The sequence below is a fragment of the Coregonus lavaretus genome (genome assembly GCF_964263955.1).
Source record: "Coregonus lavaretus genome assembly, chromosome: 14".
In the NCBI taxonomy this organism is placed as follows: domain Eukaryota; kingdom Metazoa; phylum Chordata; class Actinopteri; order Salmoniformes; family Salmonidae; genus Coregonus; species Coregonus lavaretus.
In genome coordinates this window covers 21021759-21037692 of record NC_140001.1, presented here as the reverse complement: position 1 = coordinate 21037692, position 15934 = coordinate 21021759, and the positions used below count along the sequence as shown (strand labels likewise).

The following is a 15934-nucleotide window of genomic DNA, read 5'->3' as shown; positions in this document are numbered from 1 at the left end:
ATCATACCAAGAGATTTATTAGAATGAATTCTGATTAATTTACAGTATTGAAGTAAACATATTTTCTATCAACAGCACTTGCTCTAATCAGACACTCAAAACAGAAACAAAAGAGGAGTCTCATCTTCAGAAACTTTGATCCAGGAAAGAGCTTTGTATCTGCAATGAGTCATTTACTGATCCCATTATCTTGCTCCATCTCCTGTATGCTCCAGCACACTGGGGGGAAAAAAGGAAAACAGCAAGAAGCCAAACAGATAGACAGCTCCTAATACAATCTGGTAGAGAGCAGCGGAAATACCCAGCAGATTTCAATAGGGATGAGCTCTGCTTATGAAACATGGCCAGCCGACTCACTAGCCCTGTTTATACCTGGTTCTAACATGCGTCCTTTGTCCTGATCATTTTGATTGTGACCACATTTTTAGACTGGTGTAGACGATTAAAAGAGGCATTGTGAACTGATTTTGATCAGATCTTATAACTGTAAACGGGCAAGATCAGGACGAAGGATGCATGTTAGCGGCAGGTATAAACGGGGCTACTGATTCCCCACAGTGTTTCATTTTTAACAATTAAGGCCCCATAGCAACAAAACAGCTCTCTGTTTCTCACATCTGGAGTAGACCAGCTCTTCCCTCTGCACCTCCAGGCAGACAGAGGACCAGGTCGAAGCTATCAGTAACTGTTCTGTTCGGGGCTTCAACAGTAAGATGCTCTCATAATCTGTGATACCTGATATTAACATTCTGTATAACCTCAACATATGTCTATCATTTACAACATGATAGACCACAGCTAATACAATACCCCACCCATGACAAATCCGATATTACATACAGTATGCCTAGCCAACAGTGGTCTGTATTTAAGAGTCTGTCACACAGTGTATGAATAAAAGATAAAGGCCATGTGGCTATAGGCCTGTTAATAAGCTTGTGGCCACCAAATATATGAAACTTTCATTAGCTCAGAGAACATATAGGTAAAATAAACAGACCTATGCTATAATACAGATATTAAAAGCACAACTAAAGTATCAAACTGAAGAAAGGATCAATGGAAATAATTTCAGCAACAATTCTAAAATAGATAGAATATTAAAGAATATATTGCATAGACAACATGTTTGAACATTTCAGGTATTAAAAGGCTCCTTCCATATACACTGAACAAAAATATAAACGCAACATGTAAAGTGTTGGTCCCATGTTTCATGAGCTGAAATAAAATATCCTAGAAATGTGCCATATGCACAAAAAGCTTACTTCTCTAAAATGTTGAGCACAAATTTGTTTACATCCCTGTTAGTGAGCATTTCTCCATTGCCAAGACAATCCATCTGCCTGACAGGTTTGGCATATCAAGAAGCTGATTAAACAGCGTGCTCCTTACAAAGTTGCACCTTGTGCTGGGGACAATAAAAGGCCACTCTAAAATGTGCAGTTTTGTCACACAATACAATGCCACTGATGTCTCATGTTTTTAGGGAGTGTGTAATTGGCATGCTGACTGCAGGAATGTCCACCAGAGCTGTTGCCAGAGAATGTAATGTTTATTTCTCTAACATAAGCGTCTTTTTAGAGAATTTGGCAATACGTCCAACCGGCCTAACAACCGTAGACCACGTGTAACTACGCCAGCCCAGGACCTCTACACCTGGCTTCTTCACCTGCGGGATCATCTGAGACCAGCCATCCGGACAGCTGATGAAACTGAGTTTGCACAACCGAAGAATTTCTACACAAATTGTCAGAAACCGTCTCAGGGAAGCTCATCTGAGTCCTCGTCGTCCTCACAGGGTCTTGGCCTGACTGCAGTTCGGCGTCGTAATCGACCTCAGTGGGCAAATGCTCACCTTCGATGGCCAATGGCACACTGGAGAAGTGTGCTCTTCACGGATTAATCCTGGTTTCAACTGTACCGGGCAGATGGCAAAGGATCTGTATGGCGTTGTGTGAGCGAGCGGTTTGCTGATGTCAACGTTGTGAACAGAGTGCCCCATGGTGGCGGTGGAGTTATGGTATGGGCAGGCATAAGCTATGGACAATGAACACAACTGCATTTTATCGATGGCAATTTGAATGCAGAGATACCGTGACAAGATCCTGAGGCCCATTGTTGTGCCACTCATCCGCCGCCATCACCTCATGTTTCAGCAAGATAATGCACGGCTCCATGTCGCAAGGATCTGTGCACAATTCCTGGAAGTTGAAAATGTCCCAGTTCTTCCATGGTCTGCATACTCACCTGACATGTCACCCACTGAGCATGTTTGGGATGCTCTGGACAGATGTGTACGACAGCGTGTTCCAGTTCCTGCCAATATCCAGCAACTTCGCACAGCCATTGAAGAGGAGTGGGACAACATTCCATAGGCCACAATCAACAGCCTGATCAACTCTATGCGAAGGAAATGTGTTGTGCTGCATGAGGCAAATGGTGGTCACACCAGATACTGACTGGTTTTCTGCCCCATCCTTTTTTTAAAGGTATCTGTGACCAACAGATGCATCTGTATTCCGAGTCATGTGAAATTCATAGATTAGGGCCTAATGAATTTATTTCAATTGACTGATTTCCTTATAAGAACTGTAACTCAGTAAAATCTTTGAAATTGTTGCTTGTTGCATGTTTCATTTATATTTTTGTTCAGTGTACATGATTAAGTACATACATTCCAGTTGTAGAAAATGGGATTGGGAAGAGAAGACTGGACAGATGTAGCATTGGGCACTTATTAAATCATCCTCTACATTACAATGAAATACAGTATGCTCCTACTTGTGACTCAATATCACAGGTTGCTGTTCTACACGTTGCCTGTTGATGTTGTAGTAAATAGGATGAGAAACATATACTGTCTGCACAATCAAATTTTGTCTGAGGCATAATCAGAGCCATGTTTTTGCTATAGCTACAGTAGCTCTATATTGACAGTTGGAAGACGGTCTATATCCAGTGTCAGTGACCAACAGTCTGGCAGATTAATACCCAGCTGCCTTGCCCATCTTTCTGGAATCTGAAACGGCTTGGATGCAACCGTTGTCCTTCTCTACAGCATTGACCACGTTGTAGAAGTACTTTTGAACTTCCACTGTGTGTCCTAAAGCCTTCAGACCCTCCACCACAGCCTTAGGGAGAGAGGAAGAAAGTTATAGGAACAGGAGGACAGACATACTGTTAGCGTAGGAGATGCTTAAATTACCACTTCCGAACAGGCCTTAATAATGACTGAATTGAAGTAGACCTTGATTTATTATTATTATGTACATTTAGGCTGGGTTTCGGGCTCGCGCAGTGGAGGAGATCTTCGTGGGCTATACTCAGCCTTGTCTCTGGTGATGTGGGGGCTGTGCTTTGGCAAAGTAGGTGGGGTTATATCCTGCCTGGTTGGCCCTGTCCGGGGGTATCGTCGGACGGGGCCACAGTGTTTCCCGACCCCCCCGTCTCAGCCTCCAGTATCTATGCTGCAATAGTCTATGTGCCAGGAGGCTAGGGTCAGTCTGTTATATCTGGTGTTATTCTCCTGTCTTATCCGGTGTCCTGAGTGAATTTAAGTATGCTCCCTCTAATTCTCTCTCTCTCCTATGAACGTTTGAACATCTTGGAGAAAAATCTGTCCTTAATGGCCATGTACTGTTATAATCTCCACCCGGCACAGCCAGAAGGGGACTGGTTCCTCTCTCGGTTTCTTCCTAACCACCGTGCTTTTACATCTGCATTGCTTGCTGTTTGGGGTTTTAGGCTGACTTTCTGTATAGCACTTTGTGACATCTGCTGATGTAAAATGGGCTTTATAGATAAATGTGATTGATTGATATACGGTAACCTGTAAATACTACCCCCTAAGATGTGTAAATCTGTGATTGACCAACAATATTCTTCAGAAACATAACTGAATACTTCTTTAATCGTTGAGTGCCCATGATGTGTGGTGTTACCTTGTCAAAGTCAGGTTCAAACTTCAGTGCATTCTGGGAATCCACAAACACAACAGGGGCTGCGATCGCCTCCTCCAGACTCTTCCCAAACCACAAGTGGTTCATGATGGTCTGGGAGAGAGACAGACATATGAGACCATGAGGAGGAAGACTGCTAATACTGTACCTGTATGTGGACTGAAAGTGAATGTTACCATGGCGGTGTGTTTAAGGTACAGAGTGTTTTAGAAAACATACTGTGAAATATTGGTCACACAGTAGATTTATGAACATTAGGTGAGTATTGGTGTTATACAGGTGTTTGTTATTGTGAGGCTCAACCAATTTGCATACACAAAGTGTATGTTGATCAAATATTGTTGATACCATGGTCACTTACCAAGGCCATCCCCGTGGTGATCATGCTGCCACCTGACCCGCCAATCACCAGAGTCTTATACTTGGACTGCAGGACAACAGGGGACATGGAGGAGGGAGGCTGCTCACCTGCAAGCCAAACCATAAAACAAATCATCAAGGAGAGGCTACAAAAATCTAAGCTATCAGTTTATTTTACAGCCACCCTTACAAACACTCAGGAAATATTTTTGGGGGTCACATTACCTGCAACAATGTGATCTGCCTTCCCACAGAAATCTGCCAACTCATTGTTGAGGATGATACCGGTTTTAGGGGAGAACACTCTGGATCCAAACCTGTGTGAAGGGAAAGATATTTGACAAGTCATTGTGTGTATAGTGAATGTTACATGGTTATACATAACTAATTACAATTATACATCGCTGACATAGTCCTAATGATGATTATTGTAATGATTCTACACAGTGAATAACATTTGACTTACATGTGATTGATAGTGCTGGTAACAGAGACAGCAGTTCCATCCTCAGCCATCACAGACACATGTGTGGTTCCCATGGTGTCCAGGTATGGAGTGATGTTATAGTACTGAGCATCATGGGTCTCATCACTGCTGATCATGGCCCTGAAGTGGTCAGCAAACTGCTGCTCAGTGATCTTCAGTGCTCTCTGGACAAAGGAAGTAAATGGACCTTGATCAGGGATGTTGGAGTTACAGTATATGTTGCATTACAGTAGCAACTCTCGATATAGCCACTTCCCATTTCACCCTCCTATCTTATCATGCAGAATGCATGGTTTGCTGTTTTAGTTTTGGATTATATATACACATAGCTCTCAAGATCTGAATTAAAGATCTTGAGGGCTTGTTTTGTGTGTGAGTGATTTGAAAAGCTGGTGTTTAGCCCTGAGGCATGGCTGCAGACTCATGTGACGCCATGGAGTTAGACACCTACAAGTATACAGCCATGTCTCAGATCTAGCAGGTATGCAGAGATGAGACATCTTGTGAACAATCTGTGAAAGAACCCCAGGAATATATGATCATGGTAGGGATGGATAGTCATTTCAGACTGGAGCACAGCTAAGCTGACAGCAGTAATAGCTGATGCTGCACCCTCCATAATTCTCCCTTGTGGCTCAACATGACCCTGAGAGTACCCTGTTGGGATAAAACAGCACTTAGATCATTAAAGATTTATGAAGCACCCTGGTCTTGACCTATACTGTGTCATGATTTCCTATACGCCTGGAGTCTTCTGGAACTTACTTGTTCTGAGTTGAAGTGTGGATCACGGATGTACTTCCTCAGTCCGTTGGAAAACTTACAAGCTTCGATGTAGCGTTGATAGGTGAGATTCTTTTGTCCTCCCATCAGAGAAGCTGAGTTTAGGGTGTATTCTATAGACAAAGACATAAGGAAAATGTAATAAGGAGGTGGGTATGCAGGTTTTCTGGTCTCCAGGATGCTTTCAATCTTAAAAATTGTATAACCAATGTCAGTTAACCCAAATACTGTATCAATAAGCGCTAAATAAGAGCATGAATTCATGTAATTTAATGTTTGGCACAATAGGGAGATTATACAGTGTCAGTCTTATATTGGGCCCATCTTAAAATGAAAAAAATTATGTTATTCAATTCCAACCTTTCATGATGTTGAGGATGAAGCTGAGGATAGCGCCTCCTGATGGGGGTGGGGGGAAGTGCATCTGGTACTCTCCTAGAGGAACGGTCCATGCATCTGTCACAGTCACTTTAAACGATTCCAGGTCCTTCATGGATAGTGTTCCATCTAAAATACAGTTACAAGTGTCGTGGTAATTATTCTAATCAAAAGGAGATACTTTTAGATTTCCTCAAAACAAATTAACTTTATTAATTACTGCAGTAATGGAGTTGGTCGGTAACCACCCTGGAGGTGATCACTGAGAACTCAGAAGAGCAGAACTGAGGTTACAGATCTTTATAGCAAAGACACATCCTTCTGAATACATGACAAACAGCAGATGTGTGGAATGGGTCAAAAGGTACATTGTGCTCTCATGCAACAGATATCAAGATTGCCAATTACTATTTAATGCTGGTCTGACCAATCGCAATCCACGCTTCAAGATTGTTTTGATCACGCGGACTGGGATATGTTCCGGGTAGCTTGCGAAAATAATTTAGACGAATACATTGAAACGGTGACTGAGTTTATCAGGAAGTGTATAGGAGATGTTGTGCCCACTGTGACTATTAAAACCTACCCTAACCAGAAACCGTGGATAGATGGCAGCATTCGCGCAAAACTGAAAGCGCGAACCACCCATCTAACCATGGCAAGGTGACTGGGAATATGGCAGAATACAAAGTGTAGCTACTCACTCCGCAAGGCAATTAAACTGGCAAAAAATCAGTATAGAGACAAAGTGGAGTCGCAATTCAACGGCTCAGACACGAGACGTATGTGCAGGGTCTACAGACAATTACGGACTACAAAAAGAAAACCATCCACGTAGCCGACACCGACGTCTCGATCCTGCCAACCTTCTTCGCCCGCTTTGAGGATAACGTAGTGCCACCGACGCGGCCCACTACCAGGGACTGTGGGCTCTCCTTCTCCGTAGCCTTCTTCTTCAATTAGGTTTAACGGCGGTTGGCATCCAATTTGTTGCATTACCGCCACCTACTAGACTGGAGTACAACTCCCTTTTCTTTTCCTTGAAAAATGAAATAAAACAAAGCAAAGAAATACCCTACCATCTAACACTACACTCACAAATTCAAAACTATTACTAATAATTAACCCCACCTTCTCCACTATTTAAATATACTCACTCCTACATCATGCCCTCAACCTGAAATGATGGGACATCACCACTTAACACTCCCTGTAACACTTCTGCTGTCAAGTCTGGCACACCCAAATATCTCTCTGCTGCTGCCACCACAACATCAATTTTCTTCGACTTACGTTCCATCCCTGCAGTACAATGAATAACCATTGCTATAAACGCAAAAAATCCAATCTTACTGAAACATATATCACTTGCTCGCCTATCCCACTGTACTGGTATATCTCTCCTAATCTCACCACTCCCCCACCTTGAGCCCTTTTCCTCTACTTTCTTCACTGCCTCTGCATATGACAATTTCTTCTCTATTACCCTGGAAACCTCAACCTGCTTCTCTCGCACTGGACATGTCTGATCCCCAGCCCCATGGCCACCCCTACAATTAGCACATACCACCACTTTCCCCACTGCTTCACACTCCTTTGTCTCATGCCCTTCTGCACATTTCTCAAAACTTGGAATCTCCCTCCTACATACTGCTGCCACATGCCCATACATTTGACACCTGTAACATCGTAATGTACTCGGCACATAAGCTCGCACAGGATAACTTATATATCCTAATTTCACTTTATCAGGCAAAGACTCAACTTCAAAACTCAAAAGAACAGACAATGACTTCTGTTTCCCCACTCTCGCCACCCTGTTTGCGTCGCACCAAAGGACGAGCATCACACACACCGGGAATCTTCTCCTTCAGTTGATCCACTTTTACATTTACTGCTACCCCAGTAATCACTCCTTTCAATGGCGCCCTTTTCTTGAGAGCAAAACAATTCACAATTCTTTCCCCCATTTGTTTAACTCTGAGCGCCTTCTCCCTCTGCCCAACAGAAACACAAACAATTATCACTAGACCACTTCTGGTTACCCTCACCGATTTCACTATACCCAACGCTTTTTTCACCCATCTTGAATCCACAAATGGATCAGCCAAAAGGCAAGGATCCATTTTTTCCACAAACTTCACTCCTACTGTCACAGACTCATCTTTATCCTGACCCTCTGTGCAAGCCTCTCACCACACCTACCACCTCCGATACTTCACCCTCATTCACTTCCATTTCTCCTCCTGTCTTCAGCTCACTTTGCTTACATTTCCTACCACTCTTCTTTAACAAACCTACTCCCTTTTTCCCGCCATTTTTTCCCGACTCAAACTCAGTCTTCCTCCCGCTCTCTCTTAGACCTCCTCTGCCTCTCTTTTTCCCTCCATTCCTCCAAGTATACGTCTCCTTATGATAATACTGCATTTCTCCTAACCACCATCAGTTTCTTGCCTTCTCAAAGGACTCAATTTTTTCAATCATCAAGTTTGCAGACGACACAAGACAACAATGACGAGACAGCCTACAGGGAGGAGGTGAGGGCTCGGAGTGTGGTGCCAGAAAAATTACCTCTCACTCAACGTCAACAAAACAAAGGAGATGATCGTGGACTTCAGGAAACAGCAGAGGGTGCACCCACCTATCCACATCGACGGGACCGCAGTGGAGAAGGTGGAAAACTTCAAGTTCCTTGACATACACATCACTGACAAACTGAAATGGTCCACCCACGCAGACAGTGTGGTGAAGAAGGCGCAACAGAGCCTCTTCAACCTCAGGAGGCTGAAGAAATTTGGCTTGGCACCTAAAACCCTCACAAACTTTTACAGATGCACAATTGAGAGCATCCTGCCTGGCTGTATAACGGCAACTGCATCGCCCGCAACCGCAGGGCTCTCCAGAGGGTGGTGCGGTCTGCCGAACGCATTACCGGGGGCAAACTACCCGCCCTCCAGGACACCTACAGCACCCGATGTCACAGGAAGGCCAAAAAGATCATCAAGGACATCAACCACCCGAGCCACTGCCTGTTCACCCCGTTATCATCCAGAAGGCGAGGTCAGTACAGGTGCATCAAAGCTGGGACAGAGAGAATGAAAAACAGCTTCTATCTCAAGGCCATCAGACTGTTAAATAGCCATCACTAGCACATTAGAGGCTGCTGCTGCCTATTGAAATCACCGGCCACTTTAAGAAATGGAACACTAGTCACTTTAATAATGTTGACATATCTTGCATTACTCATCTCATATGTATATACTGTATTCTATAATATCTTAGTCCATGCCGCTCTGTCATTGCTTGTCCATATATGTACATTTTCTTAAATTCCATTCCTTACTTAGATTTGTGTGTATTGGGTATATGTTGTGAAATTGTTAGATATTACTTGTTAGATATTACTGCACTGTCGGAGCTAGAAGCACAAGCATTTCGCTACACCCGCAATAACATCTGCTAAACACGTATAAGTGACAAATAAAAATGTGATATGTCTCTAGTTCATTTACTGCTTGTTTATACAGAAATAGTAATGTTACCTAGAACACTAGGTCATTCCCTCAAATGATTAAGTCCAGTGTTCATCTTCCATATAGGATAAATACACTGGAGATTGGGTCTCCCTGACACCGACAGACAGGCACACAGACACTAATCATGGAATGGAATGTTGTCTTATCACCAAGTCATCGCAAATCAACTGTCTGCGTTTAAATCTCAGAGGCTAATCTCAGTTCCACACAGACACAGGAGAGTTCTAAAAACCCTAGTATGTTGCCTCTCAGAAGAACAGACAGTGTGAATGTACTAATATAGGAATTCATTCTAATATAAAAGTAATGTGATTAACATAATGTTGTAATTCTACGACACAAGACAGAAAAAACATTAATTGAAATATATTGATGAGTTAATCAGCACTCCAAATGCCTATACATACCACAGGCACATTATAGTTTGGGTGTGATCAATGTGAATGCATTAGAGACTTACAGTTTCCTTGTAATTAAATATATTTGCTGTAAAGCAATGCCACAATGGGGGAGAGAGGGGATTATCAATAATGGAACTTGTTGTACCTGCTTCTTTTATGTCGGCGATTAAATCCTCTGCTACTTTTCCAGTGTAAAAAGCATCTGCCCCTTGGTTTGCAATGATCTCCAATGTGTCAGCCAATTTTTCAAACTTCACAGTGTCTCCAGCCTTCAGCAGGTTTCCATCCTTATCTAGAAACAACTGACTACAGGACAGCTCAAATGTTATTTTCTTGCAATGTGATGACAGAATGATGGCTTGACATTTGCTCTCTTGAAATAACTTTTCATGTTATACATCCACACATCTGGGTCTCAACATACTGTTATATTGTCTCACTCTTGGGTGGGCGTTATGAGTTGGATTCCTCCAGTCATTTAGGGTCAATGTGGTTCTTACCATAATGGCAAGGTCTTTAAGGTCAGGGTGGTTCTTACCGTAATGGTAGGGTCTCATCCCTGTCAATCAGTGGGATAAAGCGGCCCAGGACCTGGGGTACAGGGAAACCCTCTCTGGCCAGCTTGATGGTGGGATGGAAGAGGCTGGCCCACGGGAGTTTCCCAAACAACCTGTGGGCCTGTTCATAACCACGGATCTCTCCAGGGACACCAATCCATTGGCTGCCTGGAACCAGGGGTGGGGGTAATCAGACTTTTTACACACTTTTTTTCTCTCTCTCTATCTATCCGAAATGGTCTTCGGTCACAGTCACATATCTATCTCCATATCCCTGAGATTGCTATCACTTACTGATTGTAGCTTAGTTTGTTTGTCCGCTTTCATACACATAAGTAAGTCTGGTGTTTGCCTTTTAACAAAGTTTCTGAACAGAAACTTTGAATGGAGTAAACATTGTTTAAGCCTTTCATGAGTTGATTTCCTTTAGGGATTTTGCTAAGCCACTCAATTTCGACTGGCATGGTAATACCTATAATCTTTTGCGGAAGATTTCTCTTTTTGTGTTTACAAATGAAGATAGACATTTTCAATAAAGTTAATGTTAATTTATAGTATGTATAACAACCTGATTAGTGGTATTAAAAACAAAGCCAACTGACTAGCTGTTCACTGTGTGTGCTCTTGGCTTACAGCACACGGCAACATGCTGCTTGAAGGTCCACGGGACCCTTGTCCATTTGTCCAGTTTAGTGCGTTTATAATCACATTTTATTGAAAAGGGGAGAAGTCAAAAGGAAGCCACAAAACCATCTGCCTCGCAGTGAGAGGAGAACCAGAAGCAGGCTGGCATTAGCAGAGCCTGTCAGAAGGGAGGCAGGCTTCAGACGTGAAACAGGCCCATGGAGGAGGGTACCAGGGGCGTTTCACATGTCTGAACAGGAGGTCTGAACAGGAGGTCTGAACAGGAGGTCTGAACAGGAGGTCTGAACAGGAGGTCTGAACAGGAGTCTCGGGTCTGGAGAGGAAAGGCAACTTATGGAAATCAATCATGTATAAGACTGTACTGGCTCTCAATGTCATCATTAAATAAGGACTTTATACCAAGGAATGAAAATCCTTGCCTATAAACCAGCATAGTCGGCTTGTCGCTTGACAGACAGCTTTAATCAGTAAGATCAAGCTGCCCCAGGATTACTGGAGCTCCACAGAATTCCCCACCTTGATGCCAACAGGAAAGAAAGCTTGAACAACAAGAAAAACAGCTCCCATCGTAAAGCGGAAGGACATGCTTTTCAACTACAAAAACAAGTCAAGAAAGAAAAAGTTCATGTTCACTCATTCTCACTCCAAATACCTGTCATCATTTGGAAGGTGTGTGGGCATCCACTCAGTAGATCAGGATTAAACTCCTGAGGGACAGTCTCTCTTGAATTGATGATTTTAACCTTGCCTTTGAAATAAACAAATGTACATGACATGAAAAGTGTTTATCCCCCCTCTGTGACTTTAATATTTGGATGTCTGTGTGGTATCTCATAGTAGGGGGATGAAGTGTCCTTACCACTACTGTCCATCACCGTGAATATGGACCCCCCACCAATGCCCATACTTTGTGGGTTTATGACAGAGGTGCACAGTAAGGCAGCAATGGCTCCATCTACTGCCGATCCTCCTCTCTGCAGGATATCTCTGGATGGGGGTTTACATAGCAAGTAGTGAGCCTGGCTATCTGTCTGTTTCAATGATGTGGACTGTGCAATAATACTAAGCATCATTAGGCTATAATTCAATTAATCTGATAGCTTCAAACCCCACTGTAGATTTATAGCCTCAGTACAATCAGCTAAGTCCTGGATATATACTGTAGCTCTCAATGCATCTTCATTTCATTTCTTAAAGGTCAGACAATACATAGATACACAAAAAGGTATTTGCATGGCTGGAGTTGAATCAGCGATTCTAAAGTTGATAACTGCCTAGTTACAGGCATATTTACTATTCTCAACAATGGGGTACTATCTAATAAGCTACTGACCAGTGCAGATGAGTGTAAAAGGAGGCCACATTTTTCATTAAACTGGTAGGCAAGATAGGCAGTAAATCCTAACATTTGAATAACCAAAGTTAGTGATTAGGGTTAAAATGTGCACGCGCGTGACGTACGCACAGACATCTCTGCACGGGACAGCTCATTTTCTCGGCTATTTAACTTACAGTGTTGGAGAGTGAGGAACTGTCTGGACTTTAAGGATTGCACATTCCTAAAATGTGATTAAATCTAAATTGTACACTCTATACGACTGTACCATTTTTGTTTTTGGAAAACCTGACCATAATACGTTTATCAAATATATGAATACCAGTTATACCACCTCTACAATACTATAAGCCGATGTAGCCTACCGAGGAGTAAATGGATAAGCAGTAAGCACTTACCGTCCAATCTTTGAGCATGTTTCCGAGTCTGCGGCTACCGCTGCGCTTCTAAAGACCCCTTCCATACAATCTTGCTTGGCGAATGCAATGCATAAGATAATTATCCCAATCGCGATCACTAGCGTAAAAGTTATACACGTGTATATTCTTGCTTTAGATCTGGCCATTACTTGTTTTTTAAGTCCACTCTTATAATTGCGGCGGCGTCCGAAACTTTTGTCACCATGTCCTTACACTGAACGCAGATGGACAGGCAAACTCCTCCTCTTTGACATCGTTCATAGGAATCACAGGAGAAGATGTTTAGGATAAACCTTGTAGGTTGTTCAGTCACACCCATGTCAGCAATGCTCTGGTCCAATGTAGGTAGTGTCATAGCATAATGCGTGGGCGGAGCCTATAGGAATTATGGAACAATGGCTCATGTTATCATACCTGGCGGCACTGGGCACCTCCTTGCAATGTTGGACAGTTAGGCTATACAATAACTGTCTTAACTATAGCCTAACTGGCCAACATTACCCGTAGGTATAGTTCAATGACAGTAGGGGGAAAAAAAACTATAGGTTTATACTGCTAACCACCTTTGCACATCCTACCACCAGCTATTCCATTAAATCCAAACCCACAAGTATTAGCCCAGGGCCAGCCCTAGGTTTTTGGCGGCCCTAAGTGAGATTTAGTTGGGGTGCCCCCCCACCTCGTGGGCCAAACATTTTAGTGGTGGGGAGTAGAGAAAATGTTGCAGTTTTAAAGCAAGCTTTCTGCAATTCTACACATCTTGCCATGGGGCGGAGAGAAGTTTAACAATTTTATAAGAAATGTCATGCAATTTTACAAATTTGGCGATCGTGCAGATATTTTTTGGGGCAGTTTTACAGCCAATTTCCTGCAATTCTATCCATTTTGCCATGACTTATGCCATGTTAATTATATCTGAATGAGAGTGACTAATAAAATCAATGGGGGGCACCTGGAGTTCAGGGCTCCTGGGCACATGCCTTGTGTGCCCGGACGGTATTCGGTCATGATTACTAAAGTAATAATAAATAAACAATGAGTAAAGATAACTTGGCTATATACACGGGGTACCAGTACTTGAATTCCTCTATCTGCTCCACTACAACTGCTGATGCACAACCAAATTTCTAAATTGCACCTTGTGTATTCTACTAATTGAGACCCCGACTGAGTTCCTAAAAAAAGTGACCGCTTATGTTGCTTATGCCCTGTATTAGCCTAATCCTCATTGCCATAGCCTTGAAATTGTACTACATTTTAATGCACAGTTATTACGTCATTTACCAGACGCTCTTATCCAGAGCGACTTACAAATGAAAGGCTAGAGAGGAAAAAAACAACCCATAGAGGTTAATCCAGACATAATGCATGTCTTATGGACACACAATCATTTAAGCATGACTCCTGAAACTAAAAACATAGGCCTACTACATGTAGGCTACTGTACCAATGTATCAACAATGTTAATAGAGCAGTTTACCCCAAAATTGAAGTTTGAGAGATATCCTTGGATTTCAGTGTCACAAAGTCCGTATATGGTGCAAAATTTGATAACCTGGATTGGCGCAAAACCGTAGTGGCATTTCTGCGCTTTGTGCTATTCAAAGCACAGGAAACATGCACATTTACAGCAGCAACTGGTAATCTGACAACCAACTAAATTTAATGAAAAATAGACTTTGAAAAGAATAAAGGATAGTTACATTATAATATTTGATGTTGCTCCTATTTCTGCCAACAGCAGCCAGCTACATTTTAACCTCGTCCCCAGGCTATTGTGCACAGCACAAAAACCTGGGATATCAACTACTTAAAGTTGGCCTTAGTTGGCTTGACCCATAGAGATAGATAGAGGACTGTCACAATCGTTGAGAGACGGGTCGGACCAAGGTGCAGCGTGAAAAGCGTACATTTTTATTAACTAAATAAACATTCAACAAAACAAGAAACAACGTAACGTGAAGTCCAAAGGGCTAATCACATACCAGCCTAACAGGAACAAGATCCCACAATACACAGTAGGCAATCTGCTACCTAAGTATGATCCCCAATCAGAGACAACGAGCGACAGCTGCCTCTGATTGGGAATCACACCCGGCCAGACATAGATATTCTATGTTCTAGTTTTCTATTTCTAACAGATTTCCACACCCTGACTCAACAAACTAGAGTTCTATAGGTCAGGGCGTGACCCCAAAGGTGCGGACTCCGGCCGCACAAACCTGACATGACAGGGGAGGGTCCGGGTGGGCTTCCCGCGTCGGTGGCGGCTCCGGGCGTGACGACCTCTCCCTCTCTGCCTCCCCGTTGCGCCCCTGGTCTGGTCTGGACCTCGGCACGACGCTTCCCCTCTCCTTCCTCCCACGATGCACCAAGCCCTGTCTGGACCCTGGTGTGGGAGACCCCGAACCTGGAGAGGGGCTGACGTCTGGGCCTGGATCGGCCATCCTCCCGCGATGCACCAAGCCCTGTCTGGACCCTGGTGTGGGAGGCCCCGACCCTGGAGAGGGGTTGACGTCTGGACCCGGAGTAGAGCCGCTGACCGGAGCTGAACTGGACACCGGTGGAGAGGACTGCTCTGGCTCCGGAGTGGAGCAGCTGACCAGAGCTGGATCAGGCACTGGTGGAGCAGATTGCTCTGGCTCCGGAGTGGAGCCGCTGACCGGAGCTGGACTGGACCCCGGTGGAGCGGAATGCTCTGACTCCGGAATGGAGCCGCTGACCGGAGCTGGACACCGGTGGAGCGGCCTGTTCTGACTCCAAAGTGGAGCAGCTGGCCGGTGCTGGACCAGGCACCGGTGGAATGGGCCGGGCCGGACTGGAGACACGCACCACTGGTCTGGTGCGAGGAGCAGGAACGGGCCGGGCCGGACTGGAGACACGCACCAGAGGTCTGGTGCGAGGAGCAGGAACGGGCCGGGCCGGACTGGGAACATGCACCACTGGTCTGGTGCGAGGAGCAGGCACGGGGCGCACCGGGATAGCGACACGCACCACTGGTTTGGTGCGGGGAGCAGGCACGGGTCGTACCGGACTGGGAACATGCACCACTAGCTTGGTGCGAGGAGCA

The 15934-nt window shown here is 44.1% G+C and overlaps 1 protein-coding gene across 1 annotated transcript; it reads right to left on the bottom strand.

Annotated features, from left to right (window-relative positions):
• On the bottom strand, positions 1 to 13010 carry LOC311141816 (glutathione hydrolase 5 proenzyme-like; the record flags this gene model as incomplete). Its single annotated transcript, XM_084177292.1, has 12 exons — positions 1 to 3134; positions 3945 to 4055; positions 4324 to 4430; positions 4548 to 4639; positions 4789 to 4973; positions 5575 to 5705; positions 5953 to 6099; positions 10053 to 10213; positions 10446 to 10632; positions 11762 to 11857; positions 11969 to 12096; positions 12844 to 13010. 12 exons carry the CDS (start codon positions 13008 to 13010, stop codon positions 2988 to 2990), a joined length of 1659 nt encoding a protein of 552 aa, XP_084033418.1. The 3' UTR covers positions 1 to 2987.
• Positions 13011 to 15934: the final 2924 nt, after the last annotated feature.